The sequence below is a fragment of the Lutra lutra genome, chromosome 6, assembly GCF_902655055.1.
Source record: "Lutra lutra chromosome 6, mLutLut1.2, whole genome shotgun sequence".
NCBI classification, from domain to species: Eukaryota; Metazoa; Chordata; class Mammalia; order Carnivora; family Mustelidae; genus Lutra; species Lutra lutra.
This window is the reverse complement of record NC_062283.1, coordinates 2,995,524-3,016,286: the sequence shown is the minus strand read 5'-3', so window position 1 is coordinate 3,016,286 and position 20,763 is coordinate 2,995,524. Positions and strand designations below refer to the sequence as shown.

Here is a 20,763-nt window from a genome sequence, read left to right as displayed (position 1 = left end):
AATGTGTTGTAAAGTTTGTGAAATCTAACTTAAATTGTGAAAGATGTTCCAGTAGGTTCTAATTTATTAAACTTACGATTTCATTGTTTCTAATGTGGGAATAAAATGGAAATTTTACACAAAAACCGTATTTTTAAGTTGAATAAACAGGATTGGCAAGCTGAACTCAAGATAAAAATGCTGAAAATGTATCGCTGAATTTTTAAATTCCTATTTAAGTATCAGATATCAGAAATTAGGCTATTTCGGTCGGAACACTGGTAAGCGTACTCTCCCCCATCAGCAACGTCCCCGTAGGCCTGAAAACCCCCAGGGACAGCTGGGTCACAGTGTTTCACAAGCCAGTGGTCTGGGCCGCAGGAGAGTTCAAGTTCAGGAGTTTCTTCTCAGCCGCGGCCCCGGAAAAGGATCGCACTGGCCAGGAAGTTTTGTCTGGTATCCCCGCAGCACGGGCAGCGACTCCAGGGTGATTGTTGGCCATGCCCGCGTCGCCGCCGCTCGGAGGCGGGTGAAGCTCCGGGACGCGCGGAGCCGGGGAGACTCGAGGTCCCCGCGCCGCGATGGGCTCCGGAGCGCGGCGCGCGCTGCTCCTGCTGCTCCTTCTGCGGACCGTGGCCGAGCCGGGGCCGCCGCCGCGTGAGTCTGGGCCGCGGGGGAACGAGATCGAAACCAGCTTTGCTGAGCGCCGTGGGTCGCCAAGAGCGGGGCCACGGCTCGGCCCCGAGCGCGGCCTGCCCCCGACTCTCCCGGGAGGGGCTCCACCGCCGGGTGCGGGAGGGTTTTCGGGTCCCCTCTCCCGAGACCTGTGCGGGCCCCACCTCTGTCGCAGTTCCCCAGGGTGGCGCTCAGAGCCTCCCGCCCCCTCCGCCGACTGCGACGCTTTTAACTACTTTTAACTCCAAATCTGCGCGTTTCTCATCCAGGCTGAGCTGGGATCCCCGGGTCCTCGAAGTCCGAGCTGGGTGCTGTCGCTCTGCTTTGGACCATGTCGTGTTTTCCCCCGGTGGTCCCCAAACAGGAAGTTCTCCCCAGAGACGACGTGGGCCCGGCCGGGGTGTTGACACTCAGGGCTGGCAGAGGGCAGCAGGCCTCGGCTGAGCGACCCCCCCACACACAGCGTCCAGCCTCGCAGACGCGTGGGGGCTGGTGATCTAGCGGGGGCTGGGCTCCCCCCCCACACACACACCCTTTCCAACTCCGGGTGGGGAGAGGCCCCCGAGACAGATCTGACCCGAACCTTACTGACTCTTGGCGGTTATTCCTTTGCCTGGAAAAAAATAACGTATCTGTGATTTCTGGACTTTTGAACTGAACGCAACAGTTCGCATTTTCAGCTGCGGGCGGGGGGTGGGGATTGATTTGCAAAGTTCATCGTGGTATGTGTAACTGACAGGCCTTTACTAAAGGATGCCAACGTGAGGATAACTGACATTGAACTCGGTTTTAAATCACCCTCCTCTCTGTGATCAGGTTTGACTCCACTAAGCATTTGGGAAGTAGGAGCCCGTCGGAGGGTGATTTTACTGGCGTAAAATTCCTCAGGCTCAGTTCCTTCCCCAGGTTAGAAAGAACTTAGGCGATCTGGTTCTCTGATGGAAAATGAAGAGCTATCACTGTTTCTAATCTCAGCTGAAGGGGACTCTCCACACACATGTTTACACAGTCTCAGAACAACGCTTGGAGGGCAGGTCGGATGTGTGCCCACGTTTTACAGACATCGGAATGAGGCATGACCTGCTCCTGGGTAATTTTGTTCCACGTCACCGCGGGCTCTTGAAGCAGCACCTGCATCTCCACAGCTGTGATTCTTAAATTTCACACCGCAGTAGAGACTGAATACTAAATCTGATGTGGAACAGAAATATTCGTTGTTCACACTTATAAAGGGAGTAATGGAGCGTGAGTTGCCCTGTTCTAGACCCAGGGAGATAACAGGGATCCAAGCCCTTGCCCTCTGGTATTTTGCATTTTAGAGGCAAGATGACAATAAACTAACAAACAAAAGGACAGAGAGCCCCAGGTAGCAGCAGGAGCTGTGAAGATGGGTGAGGAGGGGAGGCTGGGGCAGGCTCCTCTCAGGCTGAAGGAAGTAGGGATGAGCCTTTTGGAAGCACCGCTTCCCAGTTGAGCTGAGTGGACCCCGCAGGTTGAGTTGAAGCAGAGACTGCAACCTTAGGGAAACTGACACTTTCTGTTGTGGGGACTGTTCTGTGCATTGTAGGATGTCCTTTACTCACTGGATGTTAGTAGCAACTCCCCAGTTCTGACCGTCAGAAGTGTCTCCAGACATTGATGAGGGAGTCACAGCGTCCCAATTAGGAGTGGCTGGGGTGCAGGAGAAGCAGCGACCAGAGGTGGAGACTTGCCGGGGGCTCAGCCCCCCGCCACAGGCAAGGTCTCCTCGGACCTCACAGCTGCCGTGTGGGTTCTAGCCAAGGAAGGACACCATTGGCTATAGGTCTGGCCGCTCTGTGGGAGGCAGGGGTGAAGGAAGTCACAGTCAGAGCTGGGGAGCAGCAAGAGAGCTGTTGCTGGGATGCAGGGGGAGATGGCAGCAGGGCCTGGGGCTAGCCGAGGAGGCCGTGAGCAGCAGGTGCTTTCTGGATGTTTTTAGAAGGAGGTTGCCGAAGGATCTTGGCACTGTGTGAGAGAAAGAGAAAAGTCAACGGCGACTCTGTGATTTAAAATTATTTTAGATGTGTCAGTGGCCTGAGCTGTGGGGTGATGGGTGATGCCATTTCTGAGATGGTGAAGGCAGAAGAGCGAGCAGCTTGGGGGAAATCAAGAGTTAGACTGAAGTTGGATTTTTCCAATTAGTTATCCAACCAGTGGTGTCCTGTTGGCAGTTGGGTGTAAGAATCTGGAGTTCAGGGCCAGAGATAAACAGCAAGGAGTTATCATCGATTCATCTAACAAGGATGTACGGAGCACCGAGTACATGCCAGGCGCTGTTCTAGGTATTAGGCGTTCATCCCTGAGTCCCTCTTTCCACAGCGGAAGGAAGGGAAACTCTCTCTTGCCCTTCCTGGGTCTTCTTCCATGTTTGCTCTGAAAGTATCCTAGTGATGCATCAGCAGATCTGCCAGCAGTTCACAGCAAACACTTACACAGGAAAGAGTTTAGATGGGAATTATGAAAAGACAAATAAACAAACAAACAACAACCCAGCAGTGAATTCCTCTACACGTAGATCTAATTCCCTGTGAGCGCCCTGAGCTCGGCTGCCCCAGCTAGAGACCCTTTGGGATCTTAGAGAGTTGGTGGGCTGCAGGGGAGATTGCCCTAAATGTGGGAATGGGGCAGAGGCTGGGAGCTCCAAGAGGGTGGTGGCAGCCCCCCTCAGGGAGGGGAGAGCACCCAGGCTGTGGTGGGGGGCAGAGAGGCCCTGCAGCTCACGTGTGGTGGGTGGGCCCAGACGGAGCAGAGGCGTGGCCCTGCTGCCTCCCAGCCCCTTTCGCAGTCCACAGAGATGTCCTCTTGCCTTCTCCCCAGGATCCCATTCTCTGCGCTACCTCTTCATGGGCGCCTCAGTGCCGGATCTTGGGCTGCCCCTGTTTGAGGCCTTGGGCTACGTGGACGACCAGCTGTTCGTGTCCTACAGTCACGAGAGTCGCCGTGCAGAGCCCCGCACCCAGTGGGTCCAGGGTGGGGCCACCAGCCAGCTGTGGCTGCAGCTGAGTCAGAGCCTGAAAGGCTGGGATCACATGTTCATTGTGGACTTCTGGACCATCATAGACAATCACAACCACAGCAAGGGTACATGGAGAGGGCGCTCGCCTTTCCCAGGGGGGCAGAGCGCTTCTCTACCTCGAAGATGCATCTGGGGGGAGCAAGCAGGGAGTCTGAGGTCCTGCGGGAGGAGGGAAGGAGTCTGAGGTCCTAGGCTCCCTGGGGATGACGAGACAAGGACTTTCTCCTTTGGTTTCAGTAACGAAGCTCGGGGTGCTGTCAGAGTCCCACACCCTGCAAGTGATCCTGGGCTGTGAGGTACAAGAGGACAACAGCACCAGGGGGTTCTGGAAGTATGGGTACGACGGGCAGAACCATCTGGAATTCTGCCCCGAGACGCTGGACTGGAGAGCAGCAGAGCCCAAGGCCCAGGCCACCAAGTTGGAATGGGAAGTGAACAAGATTCGGGCCAAACAGAACAGGGCCTTCCTGGAGAGGGACTGCCCTGAGCAGCTGCAACGCTTGCTGGAGCTGGGGAGAGGGGTCCTGGACCGGCGAGGTATGGTGGGGATGCCTGGCTGCCCCTGGACTGTCGGGATGCCACAGAGGGGAACGCAGGGCGAGGTCTGGGGCTGGGCTTTCCCAGGTGGCCAGGGTCACATGACTCTCGGGGCCAAGAGGTCTGAGGTCTGAGGGCTCCGCCTTAGAACTGAGATGTAGGACACCGCTGAGGGTCAGGGTTTTAGGGTTTTTTCTCCCTACACATGGCCGAAGAAGAAGTATCTGTGATCTCTTGATTTTCCCGAGAAACCTGTGTATATTTACACCTTTTAGGAATTTCATAGCTGTCAATTACTGCATGAAAGCCCAGCCAGGAAATTACCAAAGGAGGCAACCAGCCAGAGTAGCAGAATCGTTGGGAGGTTAAAGGTTACTCTTACAGAACAGACAACAACAGAGAGTCCCTGAGGACTGCCCATCTTGGAGGGCCCTTCTTACAAGAAACCTTACTGGGTTGAGCCAGGGAGAATTTGCCAGTAGGGCTCATTCGATCACATCTGCACACTGTGAAATTTTATCCGATTCCACTTACTCTATTGACTAAGGACAGAAGCCGCGCGCTGCAGGTAAGTGTGTTTATACATGGGCAGGAGAATGGGCTTGACTGTCCACCATGCAGCTCCCCATCACAGCTGACATTCCTGCAACATGATTTAGGACACAAAACAATGACTGTCCCACAGCTGTGTTGGGACAGGGTTTGCTTCCTCCTCCAACCCATGGAGGAAGGGAAGTGAAAGTTCCAGTCTTCCTGGTAAGGGTAGAAAACTCCCCTCTCCAGATCCTTCCTCCTTCCTGTGCAGTGCCCCCTCTGGTGAAGGTGACTCAGCGTGTGGCCTCGGCTGTGAGCACCCTGCGGTGTCAGGCCCTTAACTTCTACCCCCAGAACATCACCATGAAGTGGCTGAAGGACGGGCAGCCACAGGATGCCACGGACGTTGAGCCGAAGGATGTGCTGCCCAACGGGGATGGGACCTACCAGGGCTGGGCAGCGTTGGCCGTAGCCCCCGGGGAAGAGCAGAGATACACCTGCCAAGTGGAGCACCCCGGCCTGGATCAGCCCCTCACTGCCGCCTGGGGTACAGGCGAGGGGGGTGGGGCAAGTCCGTTGTTGGGGGGGAAGAAGAAGGCTCAGCCTGGCAGTGAGGGGAGGGGCTGAGCTGGGCTGGGGCCTGTGTGCCAGCTTTCTCTTGCTTTTGCCTTTTTAGAGGCCCCAGAGTCTGGTTCCCTGGTCATTGGAGTCATCAGTGGGATCGCTGTTTGCATCATCCTCCTTTTTACTGGAATTCTGTTCAGAATCTTAAGGAAAAGACGGGCTTCAAGTGAGTAGGATAAAGGAGGACATCTCTCAGTTCCTCTGACCTGGGGACACACTAACGCGTCAGGAAGCGGGGCTGAGGGAGGGCAAAGGGGCTTTGATATCCGTCCAAGAGAAGCCTGGTCCTCTTTTTTCTTTGGGAACATGTGCACGGCCCCGGGAGCAGGAATTCATGGTTTTCCTTGGAACAAAAGCTCCAAGTTCAACAAACTTCTCTGGAGAACCTACTATGTTGCAAGCTGCTATTTAAAGCAGTGCGTGGGCTTTAACGTTGAGTTCATCGCTATTGCTGTTCTTGAACCCACATCCAGAAAGGAATGAAATCTAGCACAAGTTAACACAGTGAAAGGAGAGCCCCTGAGGTCCTTAGATAGATACAAAGAAGAGGGGCAGACGGAAGCCAGCCATGCGGAGCTCTGGGGGCCTCAAGGATGCTAGCCAGTGAGCCCAGGAAGTCCGTGCAGGAACAGTGGGTGGGGACAGACTCTTGGCAGTTGGAGAACGAGTGTCAGGAGGTGAGGCGGGACACAAGGAGGCCCAGTTAGAAAGCTGGTAAGCAACTCCAGGTGAGAGATGATGATGTGAACCCTGGGAGGTCTCCAGGCAGGGGGCAGTCCCGGTTGAGGTGAATGGATGTGGGAGGTGAGGGCCAGGGACAAGGCAGCAGGGTGCTCGGGTCTGCGATGCACTTTCCTATCTCCTGTCTCTGCAGGAGGAGCCATGGGGGACTATGTCTTGGCCGAATGTAAGTGACGGACAGCCTGCAGACCCCTGTGGGGAGGAGACGTGGAGACTCAAAGAGAGGGCGCCGCTGTGGCCCTCTTGGTGTTCCAGAGCAGGACTGGACTGAACGAACGGGAACTGCACCAGGAAGTCTCTGCTTGCGTCCTGCCTTCTTCATTTTTGGAAAGTTCCTCCCATTTCAGTTTTTGAGTTCCCGCGTGCCAGACAACCCCAGCGCTGGCCTCGGGGCAGAACAGCCTCCTTGAATCACCAGCTGCCTCTAGGGCCTGCCTTCGCTTCTGCATCACTTCCCACTCCGCGTGCCCACGTCATCGCATCTCCTACCTCGGGAATAGCGCTCCTGAAATCTGGGGGACTCACGGTTCCTTTCAACATCTGAGAAAAACAATGAACTTTCTCCTTGGGACATAACACTCTCATGCCCTTACCAGAATTTTGCACATACATTCAGGCATTTCCTAGGCCCATCCGAGTTTCCTTTTGGTCCCCCCTCTCTCTGTTGTCCAGTAATTCACCTGTCACCGCCCCTCTGGTCTCTTCCATCAGAGGGTGAAGTGGGTCAGTGTACAGTGGCAAAGGCCGTGCACCGCACAACCCAAGGAGGCACCTTTCCCAGAAGAGCCATTGTGGATGCCTCTGTTTATTTATGATAGTTTTCCAGGAAGGGGGTGGGAAATGTCTTGAAGAGGGTATCTTTTTCTATTTGGCAGCAAGTTGTCACAGATCCACACAGACTCACGATTTACATTAAAGCATTCCTAGTGCCTCTCTGGTGTGTCAGGCTTGAAGTAATGCAGTCATTTCCTACCTGCTCTCTGCTAATGAAAGGACAATGAAAATGATCCTAAGAATGATAATGGTGGTGATAAGGGGGCTGACACGTATATATATATATATATATATATATATATATATATATTTTCTAAAGAGGCATTTTACTTACTACCAGACTAAGTTCTGAGCACCCACATACCATATAATTCTCACAATAATGCTCTGATATAAGTACTGTTATCCTCGTCCTTTCTTTAGGTGAACAAAAGGAGGTACAGAGTAGCTCACAGCCTGCCAGGTCTAGAGACAGGTCTGCAGCCCTGTCAGTCTGACTCTGACCCATCTCACACGCCTGGGCATTCAATGTTTTAGCTGTGCCAAGAAATGGAGAAGGGAGGGGCACGGCTCTTCCGTGGCCCCAGTGTCTATATTTTGCCCGAGCTTGACCAAAACAAAGGGAAATAGTAGAAAATAACCTCCACCATTTCCTTTCGAAGTCTCTGGGCAAAGAAGTCCAGCGTGTGGCTGGCTTCCTCTGCTGCCAGCCCGGGGCCGCTCTGTCCCGTGCGTCTCTGGCGCCCCCGTGTCACGACAGGGATCGGTGCTGTGTGTCTGCGGCTATGCTGGACCCCACGGTGTTTTCGTTCTGCCTGCACCTCCAGAGTCACAATCCTGCTGGCACATTTCCCTCCAGGAACCAGATCGACATCTCTCATATTAAAGATGGCAAAACGGATGCCACAGTGTGGCCTGGGGGTACCCTGGCATATTCCTGGGGTTCCAGGGAGTCTGTCTCTCTTCCCCAATTGTGCACATTAAGAAAAGAAACTCATCTCACCAAGCTGCTCAGGAATTACTCCGTTCTGGGAAAGTAATTCATCTGACTATGTTCAAAAGAAAGTGACATGATGCCCGGATGGCACGGGTCTCCTTTCTGCTGCTATGTACATTCAGCCGCAAACAGTGCAACAGGCATTCTGTCTCTGTGGCAGGTGCCTTGAAAGTTCAAATATAGCTCAACGGTTTGGTAGGTATTGAATTTGGGCAAAGAGAGCTCAACGATTTTTTTTAAACTTTTCTTTTTTTCTGGTTACAGAAGTTAAGTGGATAAAAGTACATGTATTTGTGCTTATTGTCAAAAAGTTGAAAATGAGTTCAATTGAAACTCTCGTTCCAATTAGCTAGTGATAGACGATCTGTGTATCTCCTCTTGGTTTTGCTATATTAACACATAAAATCAACATATACACTTTAATAAACATAAAATTAGTGTGTTGCATACTGCATGATTTCTTTAGGGGGCAGAGGAGCAGAAGAGAGAGAATCTTAAGCAGGCTCCACGCCGGGTGCAGAGCCCGGCGCAGGATTCAATCTCGCGACCCTGAGATCACAATCTCAGTGAAAACCCAGAGTCAGATGCTTAACTGACTGAGCCGCTCATTCTTTTTATAATGGAAGTTATAAACCTCTATTTTCTTTCAGTGTTTCTTACCTTAATTTTTCTCCCCTTGTCCATCAATTCTTAAGATCAACTACCTTTGAAAAATCAAAGACCTACATGTTAAATTCTGGATCCTATGTGGCCTCTGGCAAAACCAGCCACAAACAAATCGCGGTCGGGTGGAGAAGGGTGCCACCTGGTGGCTACCGTCGAAAGTGTCACACTGGTCATGTGACTGTCTAGCTATGGGGTGGGGGCGGTGTTTCCCGTAGGAATAAGGAGACAGAAAGAGGAGAGGGCCACTGGACATCTTTTGTGGAGAAAAGCCCCAGAGAATTTGAGGAATTTGAGTCACCAGCTGGTTTCATCACAGCTCACTGCTGAGCTGCCTGAACCGAAGAAAACTTTGGTAATCTTTGAAGCTCAGGTGCAGCAGTTGGTTAAGACCTGGGTGTGGAGGGGGAGGTGCTGGGTGGCTCAGTGGGTTAAGCCTCTGCCTTCTGCTCAGGTCATGATCCACGGGGCCCTGGGATCCGGCCCCACACTGGGCTCTTTGCTCCACCAGGAGCCTGCTTCCTCCTCTCTGCCGACCTCTCCACCTACTTGTAATCTGTCTGTCAAGTAAATAAATAATAAAATCTAAAAACAAAAAAAACAAAACAAAACAAAAAGACCTGGTGGGGGGTAAAAGCAGACATTCTTGCTCTGCTTGAACAATATGGTCTTGAACAATATGGTCTTACAGGGCTAGTGGGCTTGACTCACAATGAAATATTTTTCACGTTCACACACACACACACACACACACACACACCCCACTTTGAAAACATGCCATCTCTAAAATGCTGGAAACTATAATTTTTTTCTAATCTCACTCTAATAATGACTAGAACTAAGAATGCATGACTTTAAACATTGAAGATCTTCACATTGATGGACGGGTATCTGAGATTTTGATTTCTATCTGTAGACTTTGCGTAATCGTTTTTTGTTTGTTTGTTTCTCTTTTGGAATCAATGTTAACAGGTAGACTGTCAACTCATTATTAATGATTATACGTGATGATTTTGTTACAAAGCCTAGATTGACTTGACATCCAGCACACATGTCTTCCATAGCATGAATATTTTCTAAAACTATTTTTTTTCAGCTAATAATAAGTATGCATTTCCTAGATGTCAGGCCTTGTTCAGGATATTTTTTCTGAAGAATACAGTGAAGTAGGAACCATGGTTATTTCACTACCCTTATTTGGTTTTATGGAAACCAAAGCACAGATATGTGACCTAACTTGCTGAAGGTTGCACAGCTAGAAAATTATTGTGCTCAATTTTTATTCTCGCTTGTCTGGCTCAGAGTCAGGCTCATAACCACTATACAGTACCTCTTTCTGTGTCAAGAAAAAATGTCATGGGGCACTGCTCCTGACTCTCAGGGCTGCTCCTGGTGGCCACACCTCTGATGTTTGCTGTAGTGGGGAGAGAATCTGTTTTAACATTTCAGAATTTGCCATATCTCTGTAACTTTTTCATAAATATTTGGAAACATTTTCTTTGGGTGTATTTTTTAAGGCTTTTTTTCTCTGTTAATAAACAAATTTCTAATGAATGAATTCTCATTTCTATTTATTCTCTTCCTCATAAAGGGAGAAATTTGAGTCTGAGTAGCCAAAACACCTGTGAATCACTTTATTCACCAGATTTGGGTAGAAACTGTTGTTGCTATTTGTGTTTTTGGTTTTTTTTAAAGTATTGTTATTTTTTAAATATAAAATTCTAGCTTTTGATCCAAAGAGTCTAACAAACAGTTTTGGAGTCTTCTGTGTACTTGTGGTGGGACGGCGTGTGGGTGAGGAGGGGAAGTACCAGTATCTGTATAAAGCCCAGTGGTAAGTCTCAGTTAACCTTACTCTAGGATTGATTAAATGCCCTGAATTTAATTCCTTAAATAGTTACCACAATGGCATTTCCATAAAGCAGTGAATAACCAATTTTGATCCTGCCAAAACGTCTTGACAATGTGTGCGAAAGAGGGCATCTGTCTTAAATACAGATGTAACAGTTAGTGGAGTTTCCTTTTGTATATGTTTGGAGTTACAGTTTTGCCATTAAAACAAGAGCAAAATACTTTTTGTGTTTTGTGTATGTGATTAAGAAAGTATCCAAAGGGGGTGCCTTTGTGGTTTAGTGGCTCAGTGGTTTAAAGCCTCTGACTTTGGCTCCTGTCATGATCTAAGCGTCCTGGCATCTAGCCCAGTAGGGAGCTCTCTGCTCAGCAGGGAGCCTGCCCCCCCCCAACCCTCTGCTTCTCTGCCTACTTGTGGTCTCTGTCTGTCAAATAAATAAATAAAATCTTAAAAAAAAAAAAGTATCCAAAGGAATTTGAAAATCAAATTTAGAGACTTTTAAAAAAAAATTTTGATACAAATAAATATATACAAAGGACATTGTCAGAAATTCCCTGTCCAAAGAACTTTTTTTAGGAGGTCAAAATAAATTAAGAATGTTTAATTAAGTGCCCACAAAGACAGCAGGCTGAGGAAGTAGATGGGACAAAACCTTTCAGTAGACTGTTTGTACTGAAAAGAAAACGTAGAGCATTTTCTAGAACAAGACAGAGAGGAAGTAAGGAAACTAGGGAAAGACCTAGTATATGTTATGGGCAACAGAGAAACCAATGGGAATGAAAACTGAATTTAGGGAAAGTGACTAAGACAATGGGTATTCATACCAGGGTAAAGGTTAGGTTGCTGGAAAAGAGAAATGTACTGAAGCCTTAAATTGCAGTAAGGTTCATCAGTCCATGGCTGGAAGAGCTGTCCGCCCCAGATTAGGAGTGATGTCCCCAAATGCCCAAAGATAACGAATGTTATTAAGCTCTGGAAAACTAAGTTGGGTCTGGCTGAACGTATACCTTTCTTTGACTGTAATATAAGTCAAAAATATTTCTACTCTAATATTTCTTCTCACTAAAAAACAATTATACACTTTAAAATGATGATATAGTGGTAGCTCTCAACCCTGGGCAAGTATCAGAATTATTTGCCAATTATAGGGGTGCCTGGGTGGCTTAATCAGTTAGGTGTGTGCCTTGGGCTCAGGTCACAGTCCCAGGGTCCTGAGATCAAGTCCTTCATTGGGCTCCTTGCTCAGCGGGGAGCCTGCATCTCTCTCTCTGACAAACAAATAAAATCTTTTTAAAAAAAATTGTTTGATACACACACACATATGTAATCTATACATGATTCCTCAGCTCTGATACTTTGATTGAGTCAGTCTGCTGCAGAGGTTGTAGGAATTTCATATTTTTATAAGACCTTTCATTAACCTCATGGTTTTATTCATTCAAACGTGTGATGTGATCTATTAGCCACAACTTGTTTGTAGGGTTGTTAGCTGAAAGACGTACCTCACATGTTGAATGAACTGGGTTCTCTGAAGCCAGTTTCACTCTGAGGGTAAGACAGGTGAAAAGAAAAGTCAGCCATAAAGGTTCCAGAGTGAGCCACCCCTCTCCCAAACCTTAAGACCAAGAAAGGCAGGCACTCTTCACTGAGTGGAAGGATCCTTTTTTTTTTTTTTTTTAAGAGTTTATTTGTCTGTTTGTCAGAAGAGAGAAAGCAGCAGGCAGAAGGAGAAGCACGCTTCCCGCCAAGCAGAGAGCCCGATGCAGGACTCGATCCCAGGACTCGGGCATCACCACCTGAGCCCAAGATAGATGCCCAACCGAGGAAGGATCATCTTTACTATACATCTGTATCCGCATACCTTTTAAACATTTCTGTTCTGACATTCACAAATTTTGAGTCAATGTCATTGAGAGAAATTGATAAAAGAGAACATTAGGAGAAGGGAATAGAAAAAAAGAAAAAGATATCAAAATAAAAGTGAGGTTTTATTAATGATAGAGTGGGCAAAATAAAATTGGGGGGAAGCTGGCCTGGATCTCTGGCCGAAATGCAGAGGGCACCTGCTGGGATGTGTATCTCCGGTGGCTCACACCGTGGATTTTTGCATGAAATTACCATATTATATACATGCTACTTTTATTTATTTCCATGAATTAAAAAGCATGTTGAGATTTCAGTTTTACTTATAACCTCAGACCTTACACCTTTTCTCTGTAGTGTTTGACATTTCTTCCTAGCTAAGTCCTCCTTGTAAAATATGTGTTTGTGGTGGGAGGGAGAGAGTAAAAGTCAGGAACCTAAAAACCCTCAATCTGGGGCAGAAGAATGCTTAATAGTTCCAGATGTGTTACAGATCAGGGCTTTCCTACCCTCTCCTGGAATTCTTTTTTCATCTGAAAAAGTATGAGGTTATATATATATGTGATCGCTCTCAGGCCATAGTCTCATTCTAAGTATCCACAATAGACATTTATTTATTAACTAGGATGGAGGGTATGCACCCTCACTTCCATGTTTTGACTAGAGTAAGTCTCATCATGGAAATTTTCAAAAGCTGCAGCAGGAGGCTAAGGAGAAATGTTTTGTTTGAAAAAGCCCTCTCCCAAACCACATTCAGATCCAATTCTGCTCTATTCTGCTTTTTTCTCCTTAATGGGATTAGCCTTGTTTAAAACACCGATAATCTCATTAAAAACCCTCCAGAAGAGGGCCCTGTAGCTTTGTAATGACCTTAATCAAGTATTAGCCCTGCCCTACAATTAATCCCCAACTCAACAACACGTTTGTTCTGGTCTCTAAACCTGGAGAAGGCTGACAAGCCTTGAGTTAGGGAGGGAAGGTAAGCTTACTAGGAATTGCAGGCACATCAGACAGGCCCAGCAGGCCAGGAGAGGGTCCAGGGACAACTGGCTCTCCAAGCTTAGCTCCAGGTTCCCTAACCCTGGCACAGACTTTTTTGTAGAAACAGGAGTCACTCAATAATGTTTGAAAGGGAACAGACGTTTTAATTTGCAATTGTTCGCCTTCCCACCCACCCCCTAGACACGGGGCCAGAGCTTTTAGAAAGCCAGGCTGACACTTCCTCCAGCATAAAGAAGCCCTTCTAAATGTGTCAGTTTAAAGAAACCGGAGGGAAAGTCCCTTGACCTATAAATCCACCGTCTTTCCCATATGACCTCTACATTGCCACCCCCCCCCCCCGCTAAGGAATCATTACCTAACTTACTAGTTATTAAGTGGAAATAAAATGAAACGTTGAGTGGTTCTCTTTGCTCAGCGGCTTTACCTGATAAAAAAGAACACATTGTACCTGCAAACGCGCCCGGGAAAAAACAACGCAGGACAGAAGAGGAAGAAGCTTTCCAGTCAGAGTAGAGCCAGACCTTCTCCTCCTCCAGCGCGCCGGCGCAGAGCGAAGTTTCACCGGCCAATGAAAACATCGATATGTTAATGAGGGCTCCTTGCCCCACCCTCCTTTACTGACCTAATTTGGAAAGAACGCCAAAGCACAGCGTTCTCAATCAGGTCCGCAGAAATGCTATTTAAAGGGCTGCGTAAAGACCGGGCCTTCACTTCAGCCACAATCATGTCTGGTCGCGGCAAGGGCGGGAAGGGTCTGGGCAAGGGGGGCGCCAAGCGCCACCGCAAGGTGCTGCGCGACAACATCCAGGGCATCACCAAGCCCGCCATCCGGCGGCTGGCCCGGCGCGGCGGCGTCAAGCGCATCTCCGGCCTCATCTACGAGGAGACCCGCGGGGTGCTCAAGGTGTTCCTGGAGAACGTGATCCGCGACGCCGTCACCTACACGGAGCACGCCAAGCGCAAGACGGTCACGGCCATGGACGTGGTTTACGCGCTCAAGCGCCAGGGCCGCACCCTCTACGGCTTTGGGGGCTGAGCGCATGTAACCCATCCACAATACTTTCAAACACAAAGGCCCTTTTCAGGGCCGCCCACAAAATCCTTTAAAGGGCTGTTATGCTTAGTAGGCATAAATTTGTGGTAATGTAAAGTTCAGTGGTAGTTGCTAAGCATAAGTTTACGGGAGGCTAGGTTGGTAGTCGTTTGCGGAGTGCTGTAGTTTTCGGTTATGGGGCATTTATACCATACTAACGGGGTCGCAAGATTGTTTTAAATGGTCAAGTGCTGGCAATGAAGTGTTTTCAGGACAGAAATGCGTGTATTTAACGCAATAGTGAGCGCCCCGACGAAGGTCCTTTACATAACCGCAGAGGCACAAAGCTCTCCGGTCACACCAGCCGCGATTTTGTAAATGAAGGTCCTCTGGGGACAAGTTCTGATTGGATGATACTCGCTGTGGTGCGGCACAATTGCAGAGGGTGGGATTTCAGCACCATTTTCCTGTTGGCTGGAAAGGGTCTAATTGCTGGACCCGGAAGTGGAGGAAGAACCCTGGTTGGTTAACTTTGTTTTTAACCCGATGTATGCCAGGAGCTAAAAAGGTGCGAGGAACAAAGGCGCGCAGGATCTCGGGATCAGCTCTAGACGGATTGCACCAGTCCCGGGCACCTGCCGGCTACCAGGCGGAGGTCTGGGGTCCGTCCGCTGCTGGGCGCAGCAGTCGGATGGGGGACTCACGGCCTTCCCCGGTAAGTGAAGCATATTTCTGAGCCGCCTTTCCAATCTGAAAGAAACTGACCGCCATGTCCAAGCAAGACACAGGCTGTGGCTGATTCTATACAACTTTAAACCATTATGTGTATTCGTTTTCCCTTATATAAAAGATCGTCAGAGGCCTAATTACATGAACGAGTTTAGAAAGGCAAAGCCCTAACGAGTTGTAATACAAGCTTGAACATGAAAGAATGCGTTACGTAGTTTTTGCATGGGTCTTTGTTCAAGGTTGCTCCAAATACCAAGGCCCAAAATAAGATTAACAGTATGAATTTGACACTTACAGTAACCTTTTAAGAATGCCAAATCCCAAATTAAGTGAAAGCTGAAAAACTGATTTTGCTTAAAATGAGAGAGGCCTTCACTCAGACCCCGAGAATTTCCAAGTTTTTGTGATGTAGTTCAGTTTGGACCCTAAAAACTGTAGCCCCAGTATTTCCGTAAAGGTTTAGTATTTTTCAGCCTGTGGGACACAATCTGGACAAGCCTATCCACTCTTCATAAAACAATTACAATTATGCTGGACTAATTGTATTAAACCAATTTCTTTAATGTGACAATACAGTACTTTGGAAATGACATACGGTATTTCAATATTTTTTTAAAAGATACTATTTGACAGAGATCACAAGTAGGCAGAGAGGCAGGCAGAGACAGTGAAGCAGGCTCCCTGCTGAGCAGAAAGCCCAATGGGGCTAGGACCCTGAGATCATGACCTGGGCCTAAGGCAGAGGCTTAAGCCACTGAGCCACCCAAGTGCCCCTCAATATTCTTTCAGCTGTAAACTGAAGGTACTTGATATTTCTATTTTTAAATGTTAAACCCGGGGCACCTGACTGGCTGAGTTGGTTAAGTATCTGACTCTTGGTTTTGGCTCAGTCTTGGGATGGAGCCCCCAGGTCAGCTTCCTACTCAGCGTGGAGCCTGTTTCTCCCTCTCCAAAGTCTTCAAAAAGTAGATGGAAAAACTCCAGAAAGATTTAAAATTCCAATCCAAATCTTGTTACAATTCCTATATATTGACCCACAGAAAGCTGTGGACAGTAAGTTCTGGAACCCTATTTACAACAGTACCATGTAACAAGGTCAACTGGAATACAAGCCCTTGGAAAGTCCGCTACATTCCTGCAAAGCTGATCTCTGCTTCAACCTCAACCTACTATGCCTTTCCAGAGAAAAATGGCGGCTACACAAGGCCATGTTCCCTATTTAACTCTACTGTGCAACCTACTTTTGGACAAGGATACAGGATTTCCAAATACTGATAAACCTTTCTAGATCGGTACCTTCTCTGACAGGACCCTACTTCCTACAATACAGTTCATTTAACAGACCACTACACGGTTACACAACTAAATGCTACTATAAGTTTTCAGTGTCACACCGTTTTTTAAGTACTTGGGGTGGCTCTTAAAAGAGCCTTTGGGTTCACAACAGAGCTTCTTTTGGCTTACTTCTTGGACGCCACTTTCCTCGCGTTGGTTTTCTGCTGGCTCACCTTGGGCTTCCCGGCCTTCGGCTTCTCTGCTCTGGCCTTCCCCGGGCTCTTTCGTGCTTGCTTGCCCTTGGCCCCCAGGGCCTTCCTGCCGCTTCTGGCCGCTTTCTGCGCTGCCGTTGCCCTGGGCTTCTTGGCTTTATTGTTGGTCTTGGCACCTTTCGGGGATTTCGAATCCTTGGATAAAACCAGCTTCTTCGCCTTGGCGGAAGATGGCCTTTTGACCTTGCTCTTGGTGGGCTCAGGAAGTGCCTTCTTGCTGAGCTTGAAGGAGCCCGAGGCGCCGGTACCCTTGGTCTGCACCAGGGTGCCCTTGCTCACCAGGCTCTTGAGGCCCAGCTTGATGCGGCTGTTGTTCTTCTCCACGTCGTAGCCGGCGGCCGCTAGCGCCTTCTTGAGCGCGGCCAGGGACATGCCTGCTCGCTCCTGGGACACAGAAAGCGCCTCCGTGATCAGCTTAGACACGGAGAGGCTCGGGGCCTTGCGACTAGCGCCTGGCTGGCCCCCCGGCTTCTTCCCCCTCTTCTTTACTGGAGGATTCTCCATTGAAACCAAGGCAGTGTCAGCTGTGGCTGCGGGAGCCATCTCAGACATGGCACGAAGACAAGCTGAGGGCGACTACGGACCAGCGCAAGATGCCGCGCGGCCTCCAGGCCTTATATAGGGCAGGGCGTGCTCTGATTGGTGCGTCACCCGGGCATCGCCCCGCCCCTCGAGGGAGGAGCTTTTGTGTTTGTTTTACCCCCAAAAGTTGGATCCCGCACAAATCCTCCTAGGAGAATCGTCCATCTTTCACTGCTGGATCGTCTGCGGAGACCCAGATTTCACGTGCCTTTTAACTTTTTCATGAAAAACGACTCTGAATGCCAAAACTGTTAGATAAAGCTCTCGATTTTCGGGAAAATTCAAGGAGAAGGAAATAACTTCCTCTTTCCTTGTAAATTTAAAAGGAATTTTGAACAAGGGGTTTACTTCAGCTCTTCTGAGTGGTTTTCTAAACGGTTGGCTTCCAATGGATGGAAAAAATAAATTATTCACACACTGATTTTTATTGGAAATTATTTATGTATGTGAAGGAAGTAACACATCTCTTAAATGTCTCACGGCATGCTTAGGAGATGCTTATAGAATTGTCTAAAAAATCGCAGAGTACGACTTTATTTGGGTAAACACAATCTAATGAACCATAATCTCCAAGGCATGTGGGTTGTTTGTGACTTAAACCAGTCTTAGGTCCCTGTGGCTTGATGGAGTGAGTAAAGCAACCTAACATGTGATATCTGTTTTCCCCAAATCAGGTCACCTCCAAGAGCCGTGTCCTCAACTGAATTTTGCTTCTGGTTTCATTAGGCCAAACCCCACCCCCACCCAACCACAGTCTACCTCCTAAATGCCAAGTACACACAAAGAGAAAGAGATAGAGTCCCTACTCCCAATTAACTTGAAAATGGGAGTCAGGAAATGCTCAGTGGAAAGCATAACCCCAGATCTCGAGCAGGATTGGGCTGGCCCATGTGCCTGCAAAGCTGTGGGAGAGGAGTTACCGGGATAAAGTCTGGGATGCTTTTTTTGGGGCTTTTACTCGGACTTGCCATAGTAAGAGGTCCAGATGGGAATTTGTTGATCAAGGTCAGACCTTCTAGAAGGATGCTGAGAGAGGAGCGCAGTATGGCTGAAGCACAGGCTTCAGCAGAGAAAACCCCAAAAAGACCATCTTGTGGAGATCCCCCATCACCAACCCCCCATGCCTGCATGAGAAGTTTGTTCTTCTGCAGGCTGGGGAACGACCTGAAGTTTTTTTAAGGACAGGATTTGTGTATTGTTCTTGTAGCTGTCTTGGTTTTAGAATTTTCACATAAAAAATAATTATTGGTGGGTCTCCTGGGTGGCTCAGTTGGTTAAGCAACTGCCCTCTGCTCAGGTCATGATCCTGGAGTCTGGGATCGAGTCCCACATGAGGCTCTCTGATCGCCAGAGAGTGTTTCTCCCACTGTTCTCTCTCCTCTCGTGCTCTCTCTCTCATTCTCTCTCTCAAATAAATAAATAAAATATTTTTTAAAAAATAATTATTGGAAAGGGCTCAGTGTCAGAGGTTGGTAGTCTGTTGCAATAGTCTTAGAAGAAAGACAAGGGCTTCACCTAAGGAGACAGTATGGGAATGGAGAGTCTACATTTGAAATATTTCTGAAGCAGAAATCAAATCAGGAGACTTTCCAACTTCTGGTTGCAAAGTGGAGTAGCAAATTCTCTACCTCTCTCTGTGTCATGGGCACATGCTTACACACACACCTGAAAATACACACACACAGATTCAGAAAACAATACCAACTTAAGTGCTTGCTTTCTGATGCTTTCCAATCTATTTCATTCTTTTAATGCTCGTTGCAAACTACGGGATTGATTTCACAACACACTAAGGCACTAATGTGACCCTCGATTTGAAAAATCTTTCTTCTAAGGGAGATTACAGGTGCATCTCACTGAGGACCCTAGGTTTTAACATGTGTTTGGTTTTTCTGACCCTGTGTGACCCCCGAATACTTGTGCTTAGGGGTCAGGTTGTGAAGTGGCTTGAACCTTATAAATTCTAGGCTGACAGAACATATCATTCTATTGCTTTAAAAGTAATAAAGAGGGGCACCTGAGTGGCTCAGTGGGTTAAAGCCTCTGCCTTCGTCTCAGGTCATGATCCCCGCATTGGGCTCTCTGCTCAGCAGGGAGTCTGCTTCCCTTCCTCTCTCTCTCTCTACCTTCCTCTCTGCTTACTTGTGATCTCTGTCTGTCAAATAAATTAAGAAAAAAAAAGAATTATTTAAAAAAAAAAGTAATAAAGAATTGGAGAATTTAAAAAATTCTTACGTTCCATAATTTAAGATCCAGAGAAAGAACCATGATTCATTCTTTGTATTGGAAATCTAAAAGCTACGACATACACAAACACACACACACAGTGCTTACTACTATGTTAGTCATCATCCCAAGATTTTCCCCTTCAAAAAATGAAAATGTATAGAAACTAATTTGGTTGTTAAGAAACTGAGTGACAGAAAAGTCATAAAACTCACCCAGGGTCTAAGAGCTAGGAAACAGGAGGCTGGCTTCAAAAGGTTCTAGCTAGTTACAGACATCACTGATGTCGGGTCATTTTTTTTCTTCCTCTTGATATGTTACAACTGCTGTCCATGTAATTACATTTTTATAGCATTTTCTTGTGAGGCCATACTGTAATTTTATTTTGACAAATTTTCTGTTGTGGGAAAGTCAACCTTCTGAACTTTCATGAGGGAAATAATACTGCCATAAACATTTCCTTAAGGGACGCCTGGGTGGCTCAGTTGGTTAAGCAGCTGCCTTCGGCTCAGGTCATGATCGAGTCCCACATCAGGCTCCTTGCTTGGCGGGGAGCCTGCTTCTCCCTCTGCCTCTGCCTGCCATTCTGTCTGCCTGTGCTTGCTCTCTCTCTCTCTCTCTGACAAATAAATAAAAATCTTAAAAAAAAAAAAAAAACATTTCCTTAAGATCAACTTTTGCTGGCCTCTCTAACTTCTACATAGTAAAACAAGGGAGGCAGTAGCAAGGAAACTAAATGTTTTCTTTAAAAAAAATAATAAATTTATTCTGTCATGATAGGGAAAGTGTACAGCCCATTTTTAATATTAATTTAACATTCTAGTCTGTTGGGTTTTTTTTAAGTTTATTTATTCATTTATTTTTTTAGTAATCTTTACACCCAACATGGGGCTCAAACTCATGACCCTGAGATCAAGAGTCACGTGCTCAGAGCCGAGATTTGAGGTGGGCATTACACTGACCTCCAGAGCCTCTATTCATCTTCCTTGTTTTCTCTGAGCAAACACCTGGAGGTACTTAGTCTGGCTATGTGACCTGAGGACACCTTCTTTTTCTGGACAACTGTAATCTCTTTGGTCCAGGTGTTGCAGGATTTTTCTCCATCGGTTCCCACAGTTCTTGGTCACACCACTTTGAAGAATGAAGAGGTAGAGCAGACAGAGTGGTGGGCAGCAAAGGAAGGTTTATTGAGCGATAGCAAAGTGATAGTACAAAGCTCCCAAGGAGGGAGGGAGCCTGACGGGGTTGCCCTGTAGTCTGTTGTATAAAAAAAGATGTTTACTCTATATTTCTCCATGTTATGTGTGTGTGTGTATGTGTGTGTGTGTGTGTGAATAAAATAAAGGCCTCTACAGATTTTCAGTATGT

At 47.7% G+C, this 20,763-nt stretch overlaps 2 protein-coding genes and 1 long non-coding RNA gene across 3 annotated transcripts; 1 reads left to right on the top strand and 2 right to left on the bottom strand.

The window, feature by feature from the left end:
* Positions 1-315: 315 nt before the first annotated feature.
* Positions 316-7,058, top strand: HFE (homeostatic iron regulator). Its single transcript, XM_047732680.1, has 6 exons — positions 316-636; positions 3,493-3,756; positions 3,929-4,228; positions 5,034-5,309; positions 5,439-5,552; positions 6,261-7,058. Exons 1-6 carry the CDS (start codon positions 561-563, stop codon positions 6,299-6,301), a joined length of 1,071 nt encoding a protein of 356 aa, XP_047588636.1. The 5' UTR covers positions 316-560; the 3' UTR covers positions 6,302-7,058.
* Positions 6,976-13,906, bottom strand: LOC125102082 (uncharacterized). Its single transcript, XR_007128018.1, has 3 exons — positions 13,643-13,906; positions 11,916-11,958; positions 6,976-7,110 (listed from the first exon to the last, which is right to left on the bottom strand). It is a non-coding gene; the product is annotated as an uncharacterized LOC125102082 (long non-coding RNA).
* A 1,875-nt stretch (positions 13,907-15,781) lies between these two features.
* H1-6 (H1.6 linker histone, cluster member) lies at positions 15,782-18,441 on the bottom strand. The gene has a single exon (XM_047732717.1). It carries the CDS (start codon positions 17,137-17,139, stop codon positions 16,501-16,503), a length of 639 nt encoding a protein of 212 aa, XP_047588673.1. The 5' UTR covers positions 17,140-18,441; the 3' UTR covers positions 15,782-16,500.
* Positions 18,442-20,763: the final 2,322 nt, after the last annotated feature.